At 38.6% G+C, this 23245-nt stretch overlaps 2 protein-coding genes across 3 annotated transcripts; both read left to right on the top strand.

The window, feature by feature from the left end:
- Positions 1–50: 50 nt before the first annotated feature.
- On the top strand, positions 51–7334 carry LOC136283389 (cholinesterase-like). Of its 2 annotated transcripts, XM_066172186.1 has the most exons (12): positions 51–135; positions 428–515; positions 1813–1845; positions 2468–2803; positions 3141–3470; positions 3836–3888; positions 4073–4325; positions 4484–4734; positions 4968–5690; positions 5968–6191; positions 6376–6610; positions 6692–7334. In XM_066172186.1, exons 2-11 carry the CDS (start codon positions 476–478, stop codon positions 6569–6571), a joined length of 2439 nt encoding a protein of 812 aa, XP_066028283.1. In that variant the 5' UTR covers positions 51–135; positions 428–475; the 3' UTR covers positions 6572–6610; positions 6692–7334. The 2 variants fall into 2 exon arrangements, with proteins under 2 accessions (XP_066028283.1, XP_066028282.1); XM_066172185.1 differs by having other exon boundaries at positions 6376–7334.
- A 5658-nt stretch (positions 7335–12992) lies between these two features.
- LOC136283271 (cholinesterase-like) lies at positions 12993–20670 on the top strand. The gene is made up of 11 exons (XM_066171836.1): positions 12993–13121; positions 13414–13501; positions 14800–14832; positions 15450–15785; positions 16124–16468; positions 16841–16893; positions 17078–17330; positions 17449–17699; positions 17939–18661; positions 18948–19171; positions 19356–20670. Exons 2-11 carry the CDS (start codon positions 13462–13464, stop codon positions 19549–19551), a joined length of 2454 nt encoding a protein of 817 aa, XP_066027933.1. The 5' UTR covers positions 12993–13121; positions 13414–13461; the 3' UTR covers positions 19552–20670.
- Positions 20671–23245: the final 2575 nt, after the last annotated feature.

Genomic DNA, 23245 nt, shown 5'->3' with positions numbered 1-23245 from the left:
AATTAGATCGTTATAAAGTCTCGTTTTGAAAAGGTAAGACAGATTCGTCCTCACACTACTCACAAGCAGTTCCTTCATTACTGAGGTAGATCAGATTACCTCTGAGGTTGCCGAGGAAAAGGCTATCTACGAGAAGTAAGTGGTTGTAATATAAAGCTTGCTAAATATTTATTCATTTGTTCCCGTTAGGAAATCCTGTGCTGACCGCAAGGAAACTATAAGTGTGTTTATGTTTACTAATCAATTTGCTGAAAATCTACGATCTATTATTGTTGCAACGTGTATCAGGGCACAGCTGAAGGACGATGTCAGGACACAAGTAATGCTGACCAACGAAAGAAACAGCTTGTCTTTAAATATTGAACCAGATCACAAATACTAACGACAGATTAAATGATAAGGCGATTTTACATTTTCCCTCCAACAGACAGGTGTTCACTAAACTTCAAGCGAAACTTCTTGCGTGAATCAAAACATGTCTTCCTTCACTGCTTTGTTGATTTTGCTTACCCTAGGTGAGTTGAAAGAATATGAATTGTTTTTTAAATGCTTCGGCACTCAAATGAGACCGTATTGATTAAATAAGGAGAGTCATTTTTTTCCGTCGCAATATGTCTGTCTCTTGTGCAGTGGCGTGCGCTCATTTAGACTGAGTTAAGGTGAGTCTTTTAATTGCTCATCATCCCAGTCATCTTTTTGAGTGGTGAATCTCACTTTTCAAAATGTGCTCACAAAGTGAAAAATAATAACAGTCGAAGCCATGTTTTCAAATAACAATGAAGGGAGAGCTCAGAAAAGTTTATAAAGATTTCAGATTTTTCTAATAACTATACATAAACAGGAAAAAAAAGTTGAAAAGATCTTTCAATTTGTATTAGTCTTTTTCGAACATTATGTATTCAAATTTCATTCTTTCTGATTCCTTTGTCCTTTTCGGTAAAATTCCCTTAAAATGCTAGTTGTTTGGCAAGAACGTTTTGCGCGACTGAGCCCACAAGTCACCCACATCAGGCTTTTTTTATTGCACGGATTCAAATAATTTTAACTTTTGGTGGATCAATGTAAGTGAAACTGTTTGTAGGAAAAAAAAATATTACATGTAAACGAATGTGCCTCCTTTCCTGGGGAAAAAACCTGTGATGTTCATAGGGGTTTTACGAAATCACAGGAAGAAATCTACAGATCAATGAACACGACTATCAATCAGTTCATACGTGATGACTTTTGTAGCTTAATAATATAATTTGTTTACATTGCTGCTTAATTCGAGGATCAGCATTCTCACTAAGTCTTACGATATCGAAAACATCTTCTTTAGCTCAAATTATTCTTACATTAAACTTCAAATTGATAAAAGTCCTAACAAAGCGAAACCGAAGCATATATTCGAATCTCGCCAACACAAGCCGTTAGATCGAGTATTTCTTTCTCGTCGACCAACAAAGAAATGCTTTGATTGTGAGCATTTCATGATTCTCAGCTACGAAATCTTAGACTCAAATGAGTTTGAAAAATTGTAGAGGGGCTTCTAAATTCCCCAGCTTTGATTGTGAACGAGTCATTTCCTAAGTCACTTTCTCCATAGTAAGCACTTTCACTTTAGCAACTTCCTTTAGTTAAAACCAGCCAATGAAATGGATACATGCAACTGTGATAATATTCCTCATTTCAGTATTTTCGGTTTCCACAAATCCCGGGAGTCCTCGAGTATCTGTCCTGTTTTTCCGTTCAGTTATTATCTCTTCCCTTACGTGTGTAATTTAATATGAAAGTAATACATTGAGACTTACGCAGATAAACTTCCTTTTACAGGTCAACTGCAGGGCTTTGTGTTCACTGTCCAAGGTTAGAGCACTACTAATTTGCAAACGTGTCGTCACTCAACAAGAGAAAACAATACAAGGCAAATTCCCGATTTGACTGAAAAAAAACTATTTTGACTGCATTGTGCTCTACAAAATAGGAAGTCATCAAAATCACGGCGTTGTATTTTCAATGCCGTTTTGCATCAATAAACCAATGATAAGTTGACGAAATAAGACTCGGACTATCGAATAAATTGACCCTGAGCTCAAAATTTCACGGTGAAAGGTAAACTTTTCAGGTATGATAAGTAAAATGCAATTTTGAATATACTATCTCCCTTTGTGCTGTAAATGAGTCCCAGAAAAAGCCATCCATCCTTAACTACTTAGGGCTTTTCCTGCAGTCAGTGAAGTTTGTTTGTATATAATTTGCCTCAAAACTAAAATTCAAACTCTAAACGGGAAAAAGCGATTAACAACAGGGACAACAGGTTTATTGTGGTTTAAAATGTACACTTTTATTTATAATAAGCTTGGTCGGCCGATGGAAGCTTTTTTTACACCAGAGACAACCACCTCTCAGTACCAAAAAAAATTTAGAGTGCCCCTAGGAAAGATTAGAGATCAACGTGAATTTAACAAGTTTGATCATTTTTCTTTAGGTGAAATACCAAAAAAGCATATGTGTCCCAACGAGACGTTACGTCTGGAATGTAGAGAACTGAAATCTTCAAATGAATACATCAAATGGAAAGTTAGGGATTCTAACAGCTTGAAAATGATTGATATTGCTTATTGCAACAATTCCCAGAAATGTACTCTTCTGAGTCATTCACAGGAGTTTGACGGAATAGTTGTTAAAGGAGTATCCAAAGAAAGTCTCATCATAAAACGGTCAACACGAGAGGCAAGGAAGAGAAACGTGATCTTTACATGCGAGGTCAATTATGGAAGTCGAACCACTAATAACCCAGTTGTGATTGATCTTTCTACCAAATGTAAGTCTTTTTCATTTATCCCCGTGCGCTAGAGCAACTAATTCGATCAGGTAACATTTTATCTAGTGGTAGCATACTGGTCATGCCTGCTGAATAAATGAACGTTGGCGGACAGCAATCGAAAAAAGGACGTCTTCAATACGCAAAACAAGCCCCAAGAGACAAAAATGATAAGTACATTACTCTACAGTCTATGAAGGATATGATAAAGAATGTATCTCCACCCGAGTGTGATAGCAAGGACAGGAATGGCTTTTAGATTTCCCTCATAATCATCCAGCTTCCAGTCTGTCGTTTGTCTGCAAAACGACTGTATTTACAAATCTTTTCATTCCAGGTATTTGGGCCCAAGAGGGAAGCGATGTGAACCTGACTCACCACTTAACGAAGATGGTGCGGGATTGGACCCAAGTAAAGGAACTTAATGTCAAAAGTATGCCACCTGCAAAGGAAGAAATTGCGTATTGCACAAGTGCGGAATGCAAAGTACTAGATCACAGCTGGCCGGGGTTTCGAGACAGATTTATTCTGAATAGTAATGCCGTAATGCTTAAAGGAATAAAAGGAGGAGATGATGGCCTTGAGATGAAAATTTTCATTTACTGGAAAAATCATACACTGCGGCACTTTACACTCAAGATTCGCCTGAGAGAAGAAATACCCAAAGGTGAGATGTTAGGATTGTTAGCGAATCTTATGAAAAGCTCTAACTTCCTTTAATTCAATCATGTACTCATTAAGGACATTGCTTCAGTGTAAAAATGGTATATAGTAGGTGAATATGAACAGATATCACACAAGAGACGCGGCAAATTGACCTGGAAGATGGGTGTTTATTTCAGAAACCGTGCTCGACATATATAGCAAATTGTGAATGAACAACGTACTGAACTTGGGTATAAATAAAACATTTTTCATTGATGGGTTTGAACGAATGGTACTCGGGATGATATATGATATGTTTGAAACGATCAACAGGTGGCGCTGTTTGAGAAGAAATGAGTTATTCACTCACTTTTTTTTTTGTTTCAGGGACAAATCGCATCAAGTCTAACTCTAATCAAACTTTCGTAGATTTAGAACTGGTGAGTTTTTCTGGATTCAGGCTTTAAAGGATTGACCTTTTTTTATTAAATTCATCGTGTGGCTGACTTGAAGCTTGTTATTTAGTCAACACAACAGTCGGATCATCACTAGTAGTTCTCTTCATATGTTCGTCTTCTCTCAGTAACACCATATAGAATCTATCTCTTTGATCCACGTTTGCAGGTTAGAGGCTTTGAAAACTCAACCGTCGTGCAGATAGAGTCTGGAAAAATTGTCGGTAAGATTGAAAGTCTCCCATTTGGCAAATCAGTTCTCTCATATCTTGGGATCCCATTTGCCGAGCCTCCTGTGAATGAATTGAGGTTTGCTGCTCCAAACCAGGCCAAACCATGGACAGGGATCAGACAAGCGACAGACTACAAAGCTGCGTGCCCTCAGCCAGATTTTCCAATACCTAATATCACAGTTGGAGAAGGTAAGGCATGACGCTTTCATATAAAATAATATGTAGCAACAGAGCAAAAAAGACTTCCCGTGCTATCAAGGGAAATTAGATCAAATGTAAACGCTCTACGATTCCTGATAAACATATATTTGTTCGAAGTGACTGTTATACATTTCCCTTTCTCATAGTGGACGAAGATTGCCTTTACCTAAATGTTTTTTTACCGGCATCCACTACAAAAGCCCGCGACAGGAAAGCAGTCATGGTTTGGATTCAAGGCCACAACTTCACATTCGGTTCCTCGGCTCATTATCCGGCCCATATCTTGGCTTCATTGAACGACGTGATCGTGGTAACTTTTAACTACAGGCTTGGAATATTAGGATTCCTGAACATCCCTGGCACGGACTTAAAGGGAAATTATGGAATGCAAGATCAGGTATACGGATCTAACCGTGCGGTAACGCATTGTAAAAATGTATTGTAAAGAAGACAGCGTTATCATACAAAACACTTAGCAATTAAATTACAAACTATATACACAAAAAATAAAGAATTAAACTTGACTCTCTTTTTTCTTCGTCAAAAACTTCAAGATCCATTCTTCTTGAGTAAAACGTAGCTAACCAACGAACAAAAATATCTAAGAACTACTTTGTCTCACATCTGCAGGTGATGGTATTGCAATGGGTCAATAAAAACATTGCAAGTTTTGGTGGAGATCCCAACAAAGTGACCATATTTGGTGAGGGTGCTGGGGGAATTAGTGTCTCCCTTCATCTTATTGCTCCGTTGTCCAAAGGATTGTTTCAAGGAGCCATAATTCAGAGCGGCTTTGCCACGTCACCTATACTTAGAGGTAATGGGGCAAGCACTCACACCTTGAAGGAATTGAAGAAAGTCGCTACATGCGGGCCAGACATGGAACTCACTCGTTGTTTACGGAGCAAAAGCCCGGCGGAAATTATTGATACTCAAACGAGGTTTTCATCGCTTTTCCCCACTGAGATATCAGCAGAAATTACCACGCCTGTTCCAGATGGAGAATTCCTTCCTGAATTTCCCCAGAAGCTTTTCAAAGAAAGACGATTTCCTGACAAAAGTGTTAACGTCATGATAGGGCTTACTTCACACGAAGGAGCTCTTGATTTGGTCCTAGAGGCGGGAAATCTCGCCCATGTCGACAGAAAGGAGTTTGAATTTACCATAAAACGTTCACTTGGTCTATGGCAAAACAGAGATCGACATAGAGTTATAGAAGAGCTGGTCAAGTATCGATACACAGACCATAATGATCCAAGCAACAAAACTGCCATCAGGGAAATGATGCTGGAGTTTGAAAGCGACTTTAAATATCTAGCGCCGGCAATGTTTGAGGCCAGTGCTTTAGCGGAGGTAAAACAAACATAGCTCGATTGACTTAATTCAAACACGCAACTTGAGGTTGTTGTTCGTTTCTTGTGACTTTTTTACCAATTTGAAGATAAATTTATAGAGACAAATGCTAAACTTAGGTGGTATGCATGTAATTGCACGTGCTTTGGATTTTAAAGAAATTCTTACCAACTCGCTCCAACTCTTTTTTATCAGTGAATAGTAACGTCCCTATGTCAAAGCACAAATTATAAGTAATTAATAATATGCTGTTTTTATTTTATATCTTGCATTTTAGACGAGAGAGAGAACCTACCTCTACGTATTTGAGCATCGTCCGGACTTTACGCAGTTCCCGGCATGGGCTGGGACAGTTCGCGGGATGGATGTCTCTTTTGTGTTCGGAGCACCATTTAAGAAGCTTTCCTCTTTAATCGACTATTTCACGCCCAGATTTTCCGAAATCGAAAAGGGATTCAGCCTATACATGATGAAACTGTGGACGGATTTTGCCAAATTTGGGTAAGAACTGATTAGAGTGTTCCTTAGTTTCCACTTCTTCCTTCAAAAATTTTGAATTTAAGGATCGGAATGGGGCCAACTTCCAGGAGAATCACGGCCTCTCTCGCCACGCGTCGCTTAGAATCAAACGGTCTTTTCTGCACACAGCATAGCTATTACTTAATAGGTTATTTTTTCTTTTCAGATCTCCTACTCCTCCCGGTTCTTCGAAAATCACATGGCGACAATTTACCAAAGACGAGCAGTTTTACGTAGCCCTCGACGTGAAACCGAGGCTGAAGCAACGCTTTAGAGCCAGCCAAGTAGCTTTTTGGAATGTCACAAGTAAGATTGGTAGAAGAGGACGCAAAGGAAAGACGACTCCCAGATCTTATTTGTAACTAATCCGATCCATTAAAGGAAAACTGATAACTGACATAGTAAGTGAAAAACGCTAACGTTAGTTTAAAGCAAATCGTTAATTGACAACTCAAAAAGAAATTCTTTTTTTTTAATTATAGATAACTCCACCGTGTATACAATGTGTTTTCAGTTAAAGTGTGTCAAAGACTGATTATCAGAATAGTTGTGAGGGAAACAGACAGAGGGAAATAGTCTCGGACCGCCGAAATCTACATGCTCAGTCGAGTGCCACTTGTTATAAGCCAAAAAAAATGGTAAAGGAGTTCAATTTTCGCGAATAATAATAATTCCGTAGTTAGGAACTCATACTCCTGGCATACTCTCTCTCTTTCTCTTTTAATAATTTAGGTCAATTACATCTAATATCAAAATAATCTTAAATTTTTTGTTTTGTTACCATGAAAGCACAATTCAATGTTCCATCTCTCATTAAGGTTTAAGGTTGCCATTTTTCATTAATATATTTCGTTTTGCCGGCTGACCACCGTCGAAAGCTTGAATAAAAACAATAATTAAAAGTGTCCAATTGATCAACAATTGCTTTTGACCCGGAAGACGTTGAGGTGCTTTAAAGGCTTTCCTGTAAGTATGATAAAGTTCAAATCGCTGAAAGATGATCTGGAGGAATGGCGATGATGATGTAAATGAAGATGTTAAATTTTAAGTCCGGTGATCTTTAAATGAAAGATAATGTTATTCAGAGATTGGCACAGACATGCTCGGAAGAAAAGAACTCCCAGTGCTTCCAATAGGGGTCGAACTTCAAGGATATAGATATTCCAATAGAGGTCGATCTTCCGGAAAATACTTCGTATGCTCTACCACTGAGCTGTAGGAGAATCGTGGCAAGTTAGGTCGTTTACCTAGGTCCAAGAAGACAACCTTCTTGAATACCGCTACGATAGGAATGTCGATACGTTATGCTTCTGCAAAACGACAACGTACTGATGAATAGTAATCGAAAGATCGTAAGATCGACGAGTTTGCCTGTGTCATTCGATAAATAACGTAATCCTTTAACAGGAATGTTAAAGACATGATTGCTCATACGCAGTCTTACAACGTTTCAGAGCACGCTCACAACACGCTCACGCTGCGATACCGAGTAAAGGTTGATAATCGTGATCACCATAGTTAACCACGCAATGAAAAGATAGTTACTCAGATAAGATTCCACTGGTAAATCAAAGGTGACATACAAATGTATGCAGTTATTTGAGCAAGAACGGCCGCCTCCTGTGAAAGAAACTTTGATTGTAAATAAGCATTTCTACGTTATTTGTGGATGAACACTGAAGGAAATCTCTTTCGTTTAAAATTTTAAATTGAAACTTTTCTTTTCCTCCCCCCCCCTCCCCCCCTGGTATTATGTTTGTATTCACGCGCGGCGCGAGTGATTTCACAAAATAAGTCAATACGGCCAAAGAACTCTAACCTTGACATTGAAGACTGACGTGGACATTTTCGCGTACTTTTGTTGTTTTTTCAACACTTTGGAGTTGTTTTTAAGCTGTTTTTCATACATATGTGTTAACTCTCTGTTTGGGGTAACACATACGATTCAGAGTTTATTCCCAGGGCTTGTAAAGTTCGAACGTTTGGGGTAACACAGATGCATGATTCAGACGCATTCATCTTTTGCTGTTTTTCTGGAACAAGAATAAGTGTTTCTAAATTCTGGAATGGCCATAATGTTAGGAATTCTGGGATTCATTATAAACGACAAACCGTAGTATACGGTTCTTCTTGGCATGCGCCTTTGTTCCTATCGAGCCACATAAACAAAAGGAAAATTTTTATTAGTCGTGCCATCGGACACGCCGCTGCTCAGAGGCCGCCGAGTCATTTCACTCACTGCCTATTGCTGAGTGTGTAATTGTAATGTGCGTTCACTTTAGTACACGTTTCCCGTGGAGGGTCACATTTGGAAAACTGGGCGCTAACATTATACGATCATACACTGAGTTTCTATCATCGAAAAAAAAATAACAAAATGGAATACTTACATACGTAAGGGTATCCATGGGTTTCTACCTTCATGCATATCTTAATCACGAAAGACACTGGAAATATTCTGACATATTGCCCAACTTTTTTTCACTTTTTTTTTTCGTTCTTTCACTTTGCTGTTGATCAAAGCACTGGCTGATGTGCCTCCAGATAATTCCGGCCACGGCAAAAAAAAAAAAAAAGAAAGCATACGTTGAAATATCATAGTTGGGAGGTCAGTAGTTCTACTTGTCTTTTTCAAACTCGATCTCCACAATTAGGCATATTTAAGTGAAAAAAAAGGGAAACTTAAGTAAATAAGACATAGGCAAAAACCAAACCTTATGGAATTCCAGTCGTTCCGAAAGTCCTTCTCAGGTGATACCTGGACCCTGTATATTGTTAACCAGGCGGGGCGTGGCCTCACGTCGAAACAACCTCAGATTTTAAATCCACAAACAAGATACAGATATGAAAACTTATCGTGGTTGTTGTGTTCATCTGGAGACCAACCCCTATCCTCAAGTCGGCCATTCTTTGCGGGATGGCTCTGGTCTTCGCTCAAGGCACTCATTTTATTATCTGGAATCATGTTCCCCACTCCCCCGGCGCACTCCGAGTGCAAAGCCACAGACTAGAAATTCAGCAAAAGAAACCAACTTTTGCAACTTTTAGAACTTTTGCGGAAAGCAAAAAGAGTTATCAGAAAATATTTCAAAAAAGTAAATTGCTGCTTACGAGAGGCTCCAGTAGATAGAGAGATGCACAAAAACGACAGCAGGAGAAAAATGACGAAGAAAGTTACTCTCCTCGTCGTCACTTAGCCGTGACACGCGAGATCTGATCAATGTCAAGCAGTGTGTCGTCATGATGAAGTGAGCCCGCGCGCACGTCAGAATTTTTGGTAGACAACACCATCAAGAAGCTGACTCATATGTTTTAATTTTATGTAGCCATATCCTCATAAATTAAAACGAATTCACGCAGCTGCAGAAATGAACAAATAATAAAAAACTGTAAAAAAAGTTTACGGGTGTGATTGGCAATCATCAGCCCAAGTTGAGCACTAATAGCAAAATGTACGCCTTGCCTTTGTAATTGAACATTATAATAAAATAGTTTACATGGCACGGTGGTCGAACGTTAGCGAGAGATCTGGGTTCGAGACCTGGTTGAGTAGTTGCGTTAATTTCTTCAGCAAGACACTCAACACTCCCTACCCAGGAGTTTAAACCAGTACCGGCGAACTGTTAAGGTAATCGGACGAAACGCTGCGCGGTAAAAAGCGATGGAACAGCATTCAGGGGAAGTCGCTTCACATACTTCATGTACCGCACAAACTTGGCGTCAAGGTCGTCATTGCGTACGCTCTTATGTGGACTACTCAGTTCAATTTCTGGTTTAAAAAAATTAAACTTTTATGTTTTTATTCAATAACATGTTTGACCATTAGATATTTCATAACTCAAGTTTTTCACAATTTTGATCTGATGGTAACACGACTTTGTGTCGCCATATTCTGTCTGCATTCATATTCATGTTGCCTGATTTGTCAATCATTCAAAAAAAAATAGTTTCCTACAATCGGTACGAGAGAAAACAATACAAGGGAAATTACCGATTTGACTGGAAAAAAAATTATTTTGACTGCATTGTGCTCTACAAAATAGGGCATCATCAAAATCACGGCGTAGTATTTTCAATGCTGTTTTACATCAATAAACCAATGATAAGTTGACGAAATAAGACTCGGACTATAGAATAAATTGACCCTGAGCTCAAAATTTTCACGGTGAAAGGTACACTTTTCAGCTATGACAAATAAAATGCAATTTTTTGAATATACTATCTCCCTTTGTGCTGTAGATGAGTCCCAGAAGAAGCCTTCCATCCTTACCTACTTAGGGCTTTTCCTGCAGTCAGTGATGGTCGTTTGCATATAATTTGCCTCAAAACTAAAATTTAAACTCTAAATGGGAAAAAGCGATTAACAACAAGGACAACAGGTTTATTGTGATTTACAATGTACACTATTATTTATAGTAAGCTTGGATGGCCGATGAAAGCCTTTTTTTACACCAGTGACAACAACCTCTCAGTACCAAAAAAATATTAGAGTGCCCCTAAAAAGAATAGAGATCAACGTGAATTTAACAAGTTCGATCATTTTTCTTTAGGTGAAATACCGTTGTCGAGAAGAGTACAGACAAAGCCGCTCGCGTCAACGTGTCACGCAATGGTCACACAGTGAAAGAATCTTGGATCAATATCAGTAGCTGGGAACAGACCCTTATGTAAAACTACCGTACAATTTTAACAAAACACCCCCTTATATAACTCGCCATTGTTACATAGCGACCATTCAGAGGTACAGTTAAAAACCCCTGGATGTAAGATACGAGTCTAAGACACCTGGATGTAGCGACAGCATCACGATCGATGTGATCATCTGCGCGCCGACCCCGAGATGTAAGATTTTACGATCGCAATAAACATCTGGGCACAGGTTTTAAATGAATATGATCAGAAAATCTCTTCTCTAATCTAAACCTAATCCTGAGGGAAAAATAGATAAGTTATTGCTTAGTAGTTCTTTTTATTTGTTTATTTTGTTTTCTGCTTCAACAGACAGTGTAACCTACGGTGGTAGAACAGTTTTAACCTCAAATCGAATGCTTGCGTTGATTTGCTTCTTGAGATTATCTTTATTTTGTGTATGAAACGAAAAAGGCAATACTTGGTATGGCGAAGAAACCTGGTTTTAGGTCCAAATCATGATCTTGAGGTATCCAAATCACTGGAATTTGCTTCCCTTTCAGCAGTCTGGTCCAGCCTCGTCCTTGACTTGAACTGAGTATAAAATTTAAATACAAAAAATAGCGGGTAAACTCCGAAATAAAGATTTGTCGTTGGGCAGTAAACAACTAGAGGTCTAGCGTCACATTCGTGCCCGATAAGTAGACTAACGTCGCTGCCTTGGCCAAAGATTATTTTCTTAAATAGTTTCTCCATCGTTCAGATGGACTATGTGCACTCGAGTAACGCTTCTATTAATTTTTTTGATATTCTTGTTTTGTGAGTTACACTTTAACAGGTAGAGCGTTCTTTGAATCTTTACAAAAATGGCTTCTTGTTTAAGGTTCTTTGTAGAATCTTTAGCTTTTCCTGTTCAAACACATGAAAGTTATGATCGTAATTCAAACACAGTATTGCACCACGCACCTTATTTCAAGAGTAAGACTCGACTCCTTCGATTTGCCTATCTTGAATTGATAACCGGAAGAGGTAATAAAGTTGTATTGTATCCATAACCTCTGTTACTCGTGCATGGTAATTTGGATGATAAATCACAGCCAGTCAACTATCTCTAAACGAATACCCTCAGGAATTGGAAAAACTTTTCATTACTAGAACTGTCCGCCTACTAAAAAATTATTCCCATGAGTGGAAAGCAAAGAAAAGTAGTGTGTATGTTGGCTAATGTCAAAAAACCGACGGCCATCTTGCTCTCCCGCGGATAAACAGAGATTCGACAAAAGCGATCTTAATTGTTCCGTTCATCGGTCAAAGTTCATTTTTTTGGTTGCACAAATTGTTTTGCTAAGAATTAGTTATTTATGGGTGTCCGAGAAAGCGTAGGCAAAATATAATCCACTTTTCAATTTCAAGTGTCCACGTCCGCTTACGAGGGAGTGTCCACTTACGGGGATGCCATTCAATAACGGTGTAAATACAGAATTTGACTGGAAGGCAAAAAGGTCATGGAAATTGGTGTCCTTGAATAGAACTCTCCGCTTATGATAGTATCCGTTTGCGGAAAGTTGACAGTATAAATAAGGCGGTTTTGTTCTGGGGTCATGATTTTGAGCATTTTCGGTTTGTGTGTACATGTGTTTAAATCATTTTTACTAAGTATTTGTATCTTAAGTACACTTTTTAAAACTTTTTATCATTGTCAAATTAGATCAAACATCGCTCAGTGAACATAACAGGAACAGCTAAGGATAATGTGATCTCTTAACGCAGCTAAGAACCATCCCGCGATTTCCTTTTTCCTTTAGCACATTTCCGTTTCTGCTCCTGTACCACTGAGCAAGCACAAGACACGCCAGGTAACCTTATTAAAACTCACTTAGAATAGTTTATAATGCCTGAGGATATTTTTTTAGAAGTGGAACTGTTCGTTATCGAAAGATGTAAATTGACTAGCTGGCCAGAAAGATATTTTGGGCTAATATTAAAAGCTGGAAAGTTGTCATTTGAGTGCTTCTGGGAAACAGTCTTGGGTGTGGCAGGATACTGATTAATGATGTTCCTTCCGCTGCATTGAAAAGCGAAAATTGAAAGGCTATTTTTACCATTAGTATACTTTGGCTCATATCATGCTCATGCGCAAATGAAAACAATTAGATTGTTATAAAGTCTCGTTTTGAAAAGGTAAGACAGATTCGTCCTCACACTACTCACAAGCAGTTCCTTCATTACTGAGGTAGATCAGATTACCTCTGAGGTTGCCGAGGAAAAGGCTATCTACGAGAAGTAAGTGGTTGTAATATAAAGCTTGCTAAATATTTATTCATTTGTTCCCGTTAGGAAATCCTGTGCTGACCGCAAGGAAACTATAAGTGTGTTTATGTTTACTAATCAATTAGCTGAAAATCTACGATCTATTATTGTTGCAACGTGTATCAGGGCACAGCTGAAGGACGATGTCAGGACACAAGTAATGCTGACCAAAGAAAGAAACAGCTTGTCTTTAAATATTGAACCAGATCACAAATACTAACGACAGATTAAATGATAAGGCGATTTTACATTTTCCCTCCAACAGACAGGTGTTCACTAAACTTCAAGCGAAACTTCTTGCGTGAATCAAAACATGTCTTCCTTCACTGCTTTGTTGATTTTGCTTACCCTAGGTGAGTTGAAAGAATATGAATTGTTTTTTAAATGCTTCGGCACTCAAATGAGACCGTATTGATTAAATAAGGAGAGTCATTTTTTTCCGTCGCAATATGTCTGTCTCTTGTGCAGTGGCGTGCGCTCATTTAGACTGAGTTAAGGTGAGTCTTTTAATTGCTCATCATCCCAGTCATCTTTTTGAGTGGTGAATCTCACTTTTCAAAATGTGCTCACAAAGTGAAAAATAATAACAGTCGAAGCCATGTTTTCAAATAACAATGAAGGGAGAGCTCAGAAAAGTTTATAAAGATTTCAGATTTTTCTAATAACTATACATAAACAGGAAAAAAAAGTTGAAAAGATCTTTCAATTTGTATTAGTCTTTTTCGAAAATTATGTATTCAAATTTCATTCTTTCTGATTCCTTTGTCCTTTTCGGTAAAATTCCCTTAAAATGCTAGTTGTTTGGCAAGAACGTTTTGCGCGACTGAGCCCACAAGTCACCCACATCAGGCTTTTTTTATTGCACGGATTCAAACAATTTTAACGTTTGGTGGATCAACGTAAGTGAAACTGTTTGTAGGAAAAAAAAATATTACATGTAAACGAATGTGCCTCCTTTCCTGGGGGAAAAAACCTGTGATGTTCATAGGGGGTTTTACGAAATCACAGGAAGAAATCTACAGATCAATGAACACGACTATCAATCAGTTCATTAGTGATGACTTTTGTAGCTTAATAATCTAATTTTTTACATCGCTGCTTAATTCGAGGATCAGCATTCTCACTAAGTCTTACGATATTGAAAACATCTTCATTAGCTCAAATTCTTCTTTCATTAAACTTGAAATTGATAAAAGTCTTGACAAAGCGAAACCGAAGCATATATTCGAATCTCGCCAACACAAGCCGTTAGATCGAGTATTTCTTTCTCGTCGACCAACAAAGAAATGCTTTGATTGTGAGCATTTCATGATTCTCAGCTACGAAATCTTAGACTCAAATGATTTTGAAAAATTGTAGAGGGGCTTCTAAATTCCCCAGCTTTGATTGTGAACGAGTCATTTCCTAAGTCACTTTCTCCATAGTAAGCACTTTCACTTTAGCAACTTCCTCTAGTTAAAACCAGCCAATGAAATGGATACATGCAACTGTGATAATATTCCCCATTTCAGTATTTTCGGTTTCCACAAATCCCGGGATTCCTCGAGTATCTGTCCAGTTTTTCCGTTCAGTTATTATCTCTTCCCTTACGTGTGTAATTTAATATGAAAGTAATACATTGAGACTTACGCAGATAAACTTCCTTTTACAGGTCAACTGCAGGGCTTTGTGTTTACTGTCCAAGGTTAGAGCACTACTAATTTGCTAACGCGTCGTCACTCTACAAGGGAAAACAATACAAGGGAAATTCCCGATTTGACTGAAAAAAATTATTTTGACTGCATTGTGCTCTACAAAATAGGACGTCATCAAAATCACGGCGTTGTATTTTCAATGTCGTTTTGCATCAATAAACCAATGATAAGTTGACGAAATAAGACTCAGACTATCGAATAAATTGACCCTGAGCTCAAAATTTCACGGTGAAAGGTAAAATTTTCAGGTATGATAAGTAAAATGCAATTTTGAATGTACTATCTCCCTTTGTGCTGTAAATGAGTCCCAGAAAAAGCCATCCATCCTTACCTAGGGCTTTTCCTGCAGTCAGTGAAGTTCGTTTGTATGTAATTTGCCTCAAAACTAAAATTCAAACTCTAAACGGGAAAAAGCGATTAACAACAGGGACAACAGGTTTATTGTGGTTTAAAATGTACACTTTTATTTATAATAAGCTTGGTCGGCCGATGGAAGCTTTTTTTACACCAGAGACAACCACCTCTCAGTACCAAAAAAAATTTAGAGTGCCCCTAGGAAAGAATAGAGATCAACGTGAATTTAACAAGTTTGATCATTTTTCTTTAGGTGAAATACCAAAAAAGCATATGTGTCCCAACGAGACGTTACGTCTGGAATGTAGAGAACTGAAATCTTCGAATGAATACATCAAATGGAAAGTTAGGGATTCTAACAGCTTGAAAATGATTGATATTGCTTATTGCAACAATTCCCAGAAGTGTATTCTTCTGAGTCATTCACAGGAGTTTGACGGAATAATTGTTAAAGGAGTATCCAAAGAAAGTCTCATCATAAAACGGTCAACACGAGAGGCAAAGAAGAGAAAAGTGACCTTTACATGCGAGGTCGAATATGGAAGTCGAACCACTAATAACCCAGTTGTGATTGATCTTTCTACCAAATGTAAGTCTTTTTTCATTTCTCTCCGTGCGCTAGAGCAACTAATTCGATCAGGTACCATTTTATCTAGTGGTAGCATACTGGTCATGCCTGCTGAATGAATGAACGTTGGCGGACAGCAATCGAAAAAAGGACGTCTTCAATACGCAAAACAAGCCCCAAGAGACAAAAATTATAAGTACATTACTCTACAGTCTACGAAGGATATGATAAAGAATGTATCTCCACCCGAGTGTGATAGCAAGGAAAGGAATGGCTTTTAGATTTCCCTTATAATCATCCAGCTTCCAGTCTGTCGTTTGTCTGCAAAACGACTATATTTACTAATCTTTTCATTCCAGGTATCTGGGCCCAAGAGGGAAGCGATGTGAACCTGACTCACCACTTAATCAACATGGTGCGGCAATGGACACGAGTAGAGGACCTTTATATTAGAAGTATGCCAGATGCAAAGGAAGCAATTGCGTACTGCACAAGTACGCAATGTAAAGTACTAGATCATAGCTGGCCTGGGTTTCGAGACAGATTTATGCTGAATAATAATGCCGTGATGCTTAAAGGAATAACGAGAGAAGATGATGGCCTTGAGATGACAATTGTGATTTATTGGAAAAACGATGTCCGTAGCGGTGGGCGGGATGAGCGCTTCACGCTCAAGATTTGCCTGAGAGAAGAAATACCCGAAGGTTAGATATTAGGACCGTTAGCGAATCTTATGAAAAGCCCTAACTTCCTTTAACTCAGCCATGTACTCATTAAGGACATTACTTCAATGTGAAAATGGTATATAGTTGGTAAATATGAACAGATATCACGCAAGAGACGCGGTAAATTGACCTGGAAGACATACATGGGTGTTTATTTCAGAAACCGTGCTCGACATATATAGCAAATTGTGTGTGAACAACGTACTGAACTTGGGTATACCAAAAAATTTTTCATTGATGGGTTTGAACGAATGGCACTTGGGATGATATATGATATGCTTGAAACGTTCCACAGGTGGCGCTGTTTAAGGAGAAGTGAGTTATTCACTCAGGACTTTTTTTTTGTTTCAGGGACAAATCGCATCAAGTCTAACTCTAATCAAACTTTCACAGATTCAGAGCTGGTGAGTTTTTCTGGATTCAGGCTTCAATGGATTGACTTTTTTTTATTAAATTCATCGTGTGGCTGGTTTGAAACTTGTTATTTAATCAACACAATAACCGGATCATTATTAGTAGCTTTCTTCATATATTCGTTGTCTCTCGATAACGCCATCTAGAATCTATCTCTTTGATCCACGTTTGCAGGTTAGAGGCTTTGAAAACTCAACCGTCGTGCAAATAGAGTCTGGAAAAATTGTCGGCAAGATTGAAAGCCTCCCACTTGGCAAATCAGTCCTCACTTATCTTGGGATCCCATTTGCCGAGCCTCCTGTGAATGAATTGAGGTTTGCTGCTCCAAACCAGGCCAAACCATGGACAGGGATCAGACAGGCGACAGACTACAAAGCTGCATGCCCTCAGCCAGATTTTCCAATACCTAATGTCAGAGTTGGAGAAGGTAAGGCATGACGCTTTCATATAAAATAACATATAGCAACAGAGCAACGATTTCTGATAAACATATATTTGTTCGAAGTTACTGTTAACTCTCGCTTAAACACTTCCCTTTCTCATAGTGGACGAAGATTGCCTTTACCTAAATGTTTTTTTACCGGCATCCACTACAAAAGTCCGCGACAGGAAAGCAGTCATGGTTTGGATTCAAGGCCACAACTTCACATTCGGTTCCTCGGTTCATTATCCGGCCCATATCTTGGCTTCATTGAACGACGTGATCGTGGTAACTTTTAACTACAGGCTTGGAATATTAGGATTCCTGAACATCCCTGGCACGGACTTAAAGGGAAATTATGGAATGCAAGATCAGGTATACGGATCTAACCGTGCGGTAACGCATTGTAAAAATGTATTGTAAAGAAGACAGTGTTATCATACAAAACACTTAGCAATTAAATTATAATTACAAACTATATACACAAAAAATAAAGAATTAAACTTGACTCTCTTTTTTCTTCGTCAAAAACTTCAAGATCCATTCTTCTTGAGTAAAACGTAGCTAACCAACGAACAAAAATATCTAAGAACTACTTTGTCTCACATCTGCAGGTGATGGTATTGCAATGGGTCAATAAAAACATTGCAAGTTTTGGTGGAGATCCCAACAAAGTGACCATATTTGGTGAGGGTGCTGGGGGAATTAGTGTCTCCCTTCATCTTATTTCTCCGTTGTCCAAAGGATTGTTTCAAGGAGCCATAATTCAGAGCGGCTTTGCTACGTCACCTATACTTAGAGGTAATGGGGCAAGCACTCACACCTTGAAGGAATTGAAGAAAGTCGCTACATGCGGGCCAGACATGGAACTCACTCGTTGTTTACGGAGCAAAAGCCCGGCGGAAATTATTGATACTCAAACAAGGTTTTCATCGCTTTTCCCCACTGAGATATCAGCAGAAATTACCACGCCTGTTCCAGATGGAGAATTCCTTCCTGAATTTCCCCAGAAGCTTTTCAAAGAAAGACGATTTCCTGACAAAAGTGTTAACGTCATGATAGGGCTTACTTCACACGAAGGAGCTCTTGATTTGGTCCTAGAGGCGGGAAATCTCGCCCATGTCGACACAAATGAGTTTGAATTTACCATAAAACGTTCACTTAGTCTATGGCAAAACAGAAATCGACATAGAGTTATAGAAGAGCTGGTCAAGTATCGATACACAGACCATAATGATCCAAGCAGCAAAACTGCCATTAGGAAAATGATGCTGGAGTTTGAAAGCGACTTTAAATATCTAGCGCCGGCAATGTTTGAGGCCAGTGCTTTAGCGGAGGTAAAACATACATAGCTCAGTTAACTTGATTAAAACACGCAACTTGAGGTTGTTGCTCGTTTTTTCTGACTTTTTTACCAATATATATGCTTTATAAATTTAAAGAGACAAATGTCAAACTTCGGTGGTATGCATGTAATTGCATGTGCTTTGGATTTTAAAGAAATTCTTACCAACTCGCCGGCTCCAACTCTTTTTAATCAGTGAACGGTATCGTCTCTATGTCAAAGCAAAAATTATAAGTAATTAATAATATGCTGTTTTTATTTTATATCTTGCATTTTAGACGAGAGATAGAACCTACCTCTACGTATTTGAGCATCGTCCGGACTTTACGCAGTTCCCGGCATGGGCTGGGACAGTTCGCGGGATGGATGTCTCTTTTGTGTTCGGAGCACCATTTAAGAAGCTTTCATCTTTAATCGACTATTTCACGCCCAGATTTTCCGAAATTGAAAAGGGATTCAGCCTATACATGATGAAACTGTGGACAGATTTTGCCAAATTTGGGTAAGAACTGATCAGGGTGTTCCTTAGTTTCCACTTCTTCCTTCAAAAATTTTGAATTTAGGGATCGGAATGGGGCCAACTTTTAGGAGGATCACGGCCTCTCTCGCCACGCGTCGCTTAGAATCAAACGGTCTTTTCCGCACATAGCAGAGCTATTACTTAATAGGTTATTTTTCCTTTTCAGATCTCCTACTCCTCCCGGTTCTTCGAAAATCACATGGCGACAATTTACCAAAGACGAGCAGTTTTATGTAGCCCTCGACGTGAAACCGAGGCTGAAGCAACACTTTAGAGCCAGCCAAGTAGCTTTTTGGAATGTCACAAGTAAGATTGGTAGAAGAGGACGCAAAGGGAAGACGACTCGCAGATCTTATTTGTAACTAGTCCGATCCATTAAAAGAAAACTGATAACTGACATAGTAAGTGAAAAATGCTCACGTTAGTCTAAAACAAATCGTTAATTGACCACTCGAAAAGAAATTCTTTATTTACTTTAAGGTTGCCATTTTTCATAAATATATTTCGTTTTGCCGGCTGACCATATTAAACTTATTCATTCTCTCTTTTCTCTCTCTCAAATCACTTTGATTGTTGGCAAAAATTTGTTTTCGACATAAATTTGTGGTAGCAAATGTGTCATTATTAAATAATTTGACACGCGGCCTAAGAACCCTTTGTAATTAATTCTTATCCTCCACAAAAAATAACTTAGAAAGTTAAAATTATGAGGTATCTGTTTTTAATTGAATTAATCGATGGAATTTTCACTCATTTATAATATCTGAACTCTCTCAAACAATTTCTTCGTTGTAAAACGATGTGCGAAGTTTTCAGTCCTACTACAAATACGCTTTCGGTAAAAACCAGTCAGGCGATTTGCACAGTTCGCGTTTTCCCCACGCTTATTTCGAGTGAAACACTTGTCGAAAGCTTCGAATAAAAGCAATAATTAAAAATGTTCAATTGATCAACAATTGCTTTTGACCCGGAAGACGTTGAGGTGCTTTAAAGGCTTTCCTGTAAGTATGATAAAGTTCAAGTCACTGAAAGAAGATCTGTAGGAATGGCGATGATGATGTAAATGAAGATGCTAAATTTTAAGTCCGGTGATCTTCAAATGAAAGATAATGTTATTCAGAGATTGGCACAGACATGCTCGGAAGAAAAGAACTCCCGGTGATTCCAATAGGGGTCGAACTTGGGATATAGATTTTCCAATAGTGGTCGATCTTCCGGTATATACTTCGTATGCTCTACCACTGAGCTGTAGGAGAATCGTTAGGTCGTTTGTATAGGTCCAAGATGACAACCTTCTTGAATACCGCAACGATAGGAATGCCGATACGTTATGCTTCGGCACAACGACAACGTACTGATGAATAGTAATCGAAAGGTCGTAAGATCGACGAGTTTGCCTGTGTCATTCGATAAATAACGTAATCCTTTAACAGGAATGTTAAAGACATGATTGCTCACACGCAGTCTTACAACGTTTCAGAGCACGCTCACAACACGCTCACGCTGCGATACAGAGTAAAGGTTGATAATCGTGATCACCATAGTTAACCACGCAATGAAAAGACAGTTACTCAGATAAGATTCCACTGGTAAATCAAAGGTGACATACAAATGTATGCAGTTATTTGAGCAAGAACGGCCGCCTCCTGTGAAAGAAACTTTGATTGTAAATAAGCATTTCTACGTTATTTGTGGATGAACACTGAAGGAAATATTTTTTGCTTAAAATTTTAAATTGAAACTTTTTTTCCTCTCCCCCCCTGGTACAGTGTGTATTATGTTTGTATTCACGCGCGGCGCGAGTGATTTCACAAAATAAGCCAATACGGCCAAAGAACTCTAACCTTGACATTGAAGACCGCCGTGGACATTGTCGCGTACTTTTGTTGTTTGTTCAACTCTTTGGAGTTGCTTTTAAGCTGTTTTTTATGCAGATGTGTTACCTCTCTGTTTGGGGTAACACATATGATTCAGAGTCTATTCCCAGGGCTTGTGATGCTCGAACGTGTGCTTCAACTCGATCATAAAGAAGGCGAAGACGTCATAAATCATTGTCCACACTTACAGTTGATACTTTCACTAATCCCTCCATATGAGAATTAATGATTAGAAAATATTTGGGGTTGCCCAAACCGTTTCTTTAGAATTGCTTTGACTGACTCGTAATTTTCTGCTGTAAGCGGTAGCCCTCGAATGGCTCCTGCGGCTGGCCCTTTTAACAAATTTCTCAAATAATTGAATTTGTCAACATCTGATGAACTGCAAATGAGTCCCAGAGAGGATTGAAGGAAATGGGATCACATAGAATTTCTTGAGATTGATCTTCGGCAGTTTTGCCTTTCCGATTCCAAGACTTTCAGTAAAGGAATTAGAATTAGAGAGAGGAATTGACTTATCTGTGTTTCCGGCCTTTTCCAGATCAACTGCGTTGAGAAATTTGTCAATTTCCACTATCATTTGATGAATAGATTCTCTGAAGTTTCCAGTTTCCTTGATTTCATCTTCGATGTGCTTTTCTGTCATTAAAGCCAGAATTTCGTCGCCCAGGGCTCCAAGGACATTGAGTTTTTCCGTAAGAGCAATCCGATAAGCTGTCAATTGATTCGCCAGAGGAGGTTCCTTTTCCAGAGACGTCGTAACGTATCCTTTATGTCCTCCTCGGATCTTTCTCTTCTTTTTCAATTCTTCATCAGCCATTTCAGTGAGTCAATATTCCCGGGTCTCAGCACCATGTAACAAATCCATTTACGATGAAAGAGACTTGAGTCCAAACTCCGCAGAAAATATGTATTAACCTTATTTAATGAACCACAACATTTGGCTAAAATAGAAACTTCGAAACTTCTTTAAATTCCAAACAAAGGAGAACAAATTTACGCGAACGAAAGCTGAAAAAAATAACTGACTAAAACTCCGCGAAAACAAACTAAAAAGTACGCGAAAGTTTTCCAATGTCAAGGATTAGGTTCTTTGACGTGGTTGGTTAATTTGTGAATTCACGCGCGCCGCACTTGAATACAAAAAGACTACGAAGGGGGAGAGGAAGAGAAAAATTGTGACTTGAAATTTAGAAAAAACTAAAGAGATTTTTTACAAGAAATATAATTCCGTATTAATCTTTTGCTGTTTCTGGAACAAGAATAAGTGTTTCTAAATTCTGGAACAGCTATAATATTAGGAATTCTGGGATTCATTACATACGACAAACATGGTATAAGGTTCTTCTTGGCACGTGCCTTTGTTCCTATCGAGCCACATAAACAAAAGGAAAATCTTTATTAGTCGTGCCATCGGACACGCCGCTGCTCAGAAGCCGCCGTGTCATTTCACTTACTGCCTATTGCTGAGCGTGTCATTGTAATGTGCGTTCACATTATACGATCGCACACGGAGTTTCTATCATCGAAAAAAAATAATAAAATGGAATACTTACATACGTAAGGATATCCATGGATTTCTACCTTCATGCATATCTTAATCACGGAAGACACTGGAAATATCCTGACATATTGCCCAAATTTTCGTTCTTTCACTTCGGAGATCAAAGCACTGGCTGATGTGCCTTCAGATAATTCCGGCCGCGGCAAAAAAAAAAAAAACATACGTTGAAATATCATAGTTGGGAAGTCAGCAGTTCTACTTGTCTTTGTCAAACTCGATCTCCACAATTAGGCATAAGTGAAAAAAAAGGGAAACTTAAGTAAACAAGACATAGGCAAAAACCAAACCTTTATGGAATTCCAGTCGTCCCGAAAGTCCTTTTCAGGTGATACCTGGACCCTGTTTATTGTTAACCAGGTGGGGCGTGGCCTCATATCGGAATAGCCTCGAATTATAAATCCAAAACAAGATACAGATATGGAATCTTATCGTGGTTGTGTTCATCTGGGGACCAACCCCTATCCTCAAGTCGGCCATTCTTTGCGGATGGCTCTGGTCTTCGCTTGAGGCACTCATTTTATTATCTGGAATCATATCCCCACTCCCCCGGCGCACTCCGAGTGAAAAGCCACAGACTAGAAATTCAGTAAAAGAAACCAACTTTTGCAACTTTTA

The sequence above is a fragment of the Pocillopora verrucosa genome, chromosome 9, assembly GCF_036669915.1.
Source record: "Pocillopora verrucosa isolate sample1 chromosome 9, ASM3666991v2, whole genome shotgun sequence".
Taxonomy (NCBI): Eukaryota; Metazoa; Cnidaria; class Anthozoa; order Scleractinia; family Pocilloporidae; genus Pocillopora; species Pocillopora verrucosa.
This window is presented reverse-complemented; position numbering and strand designations above follow the sequence as displayed.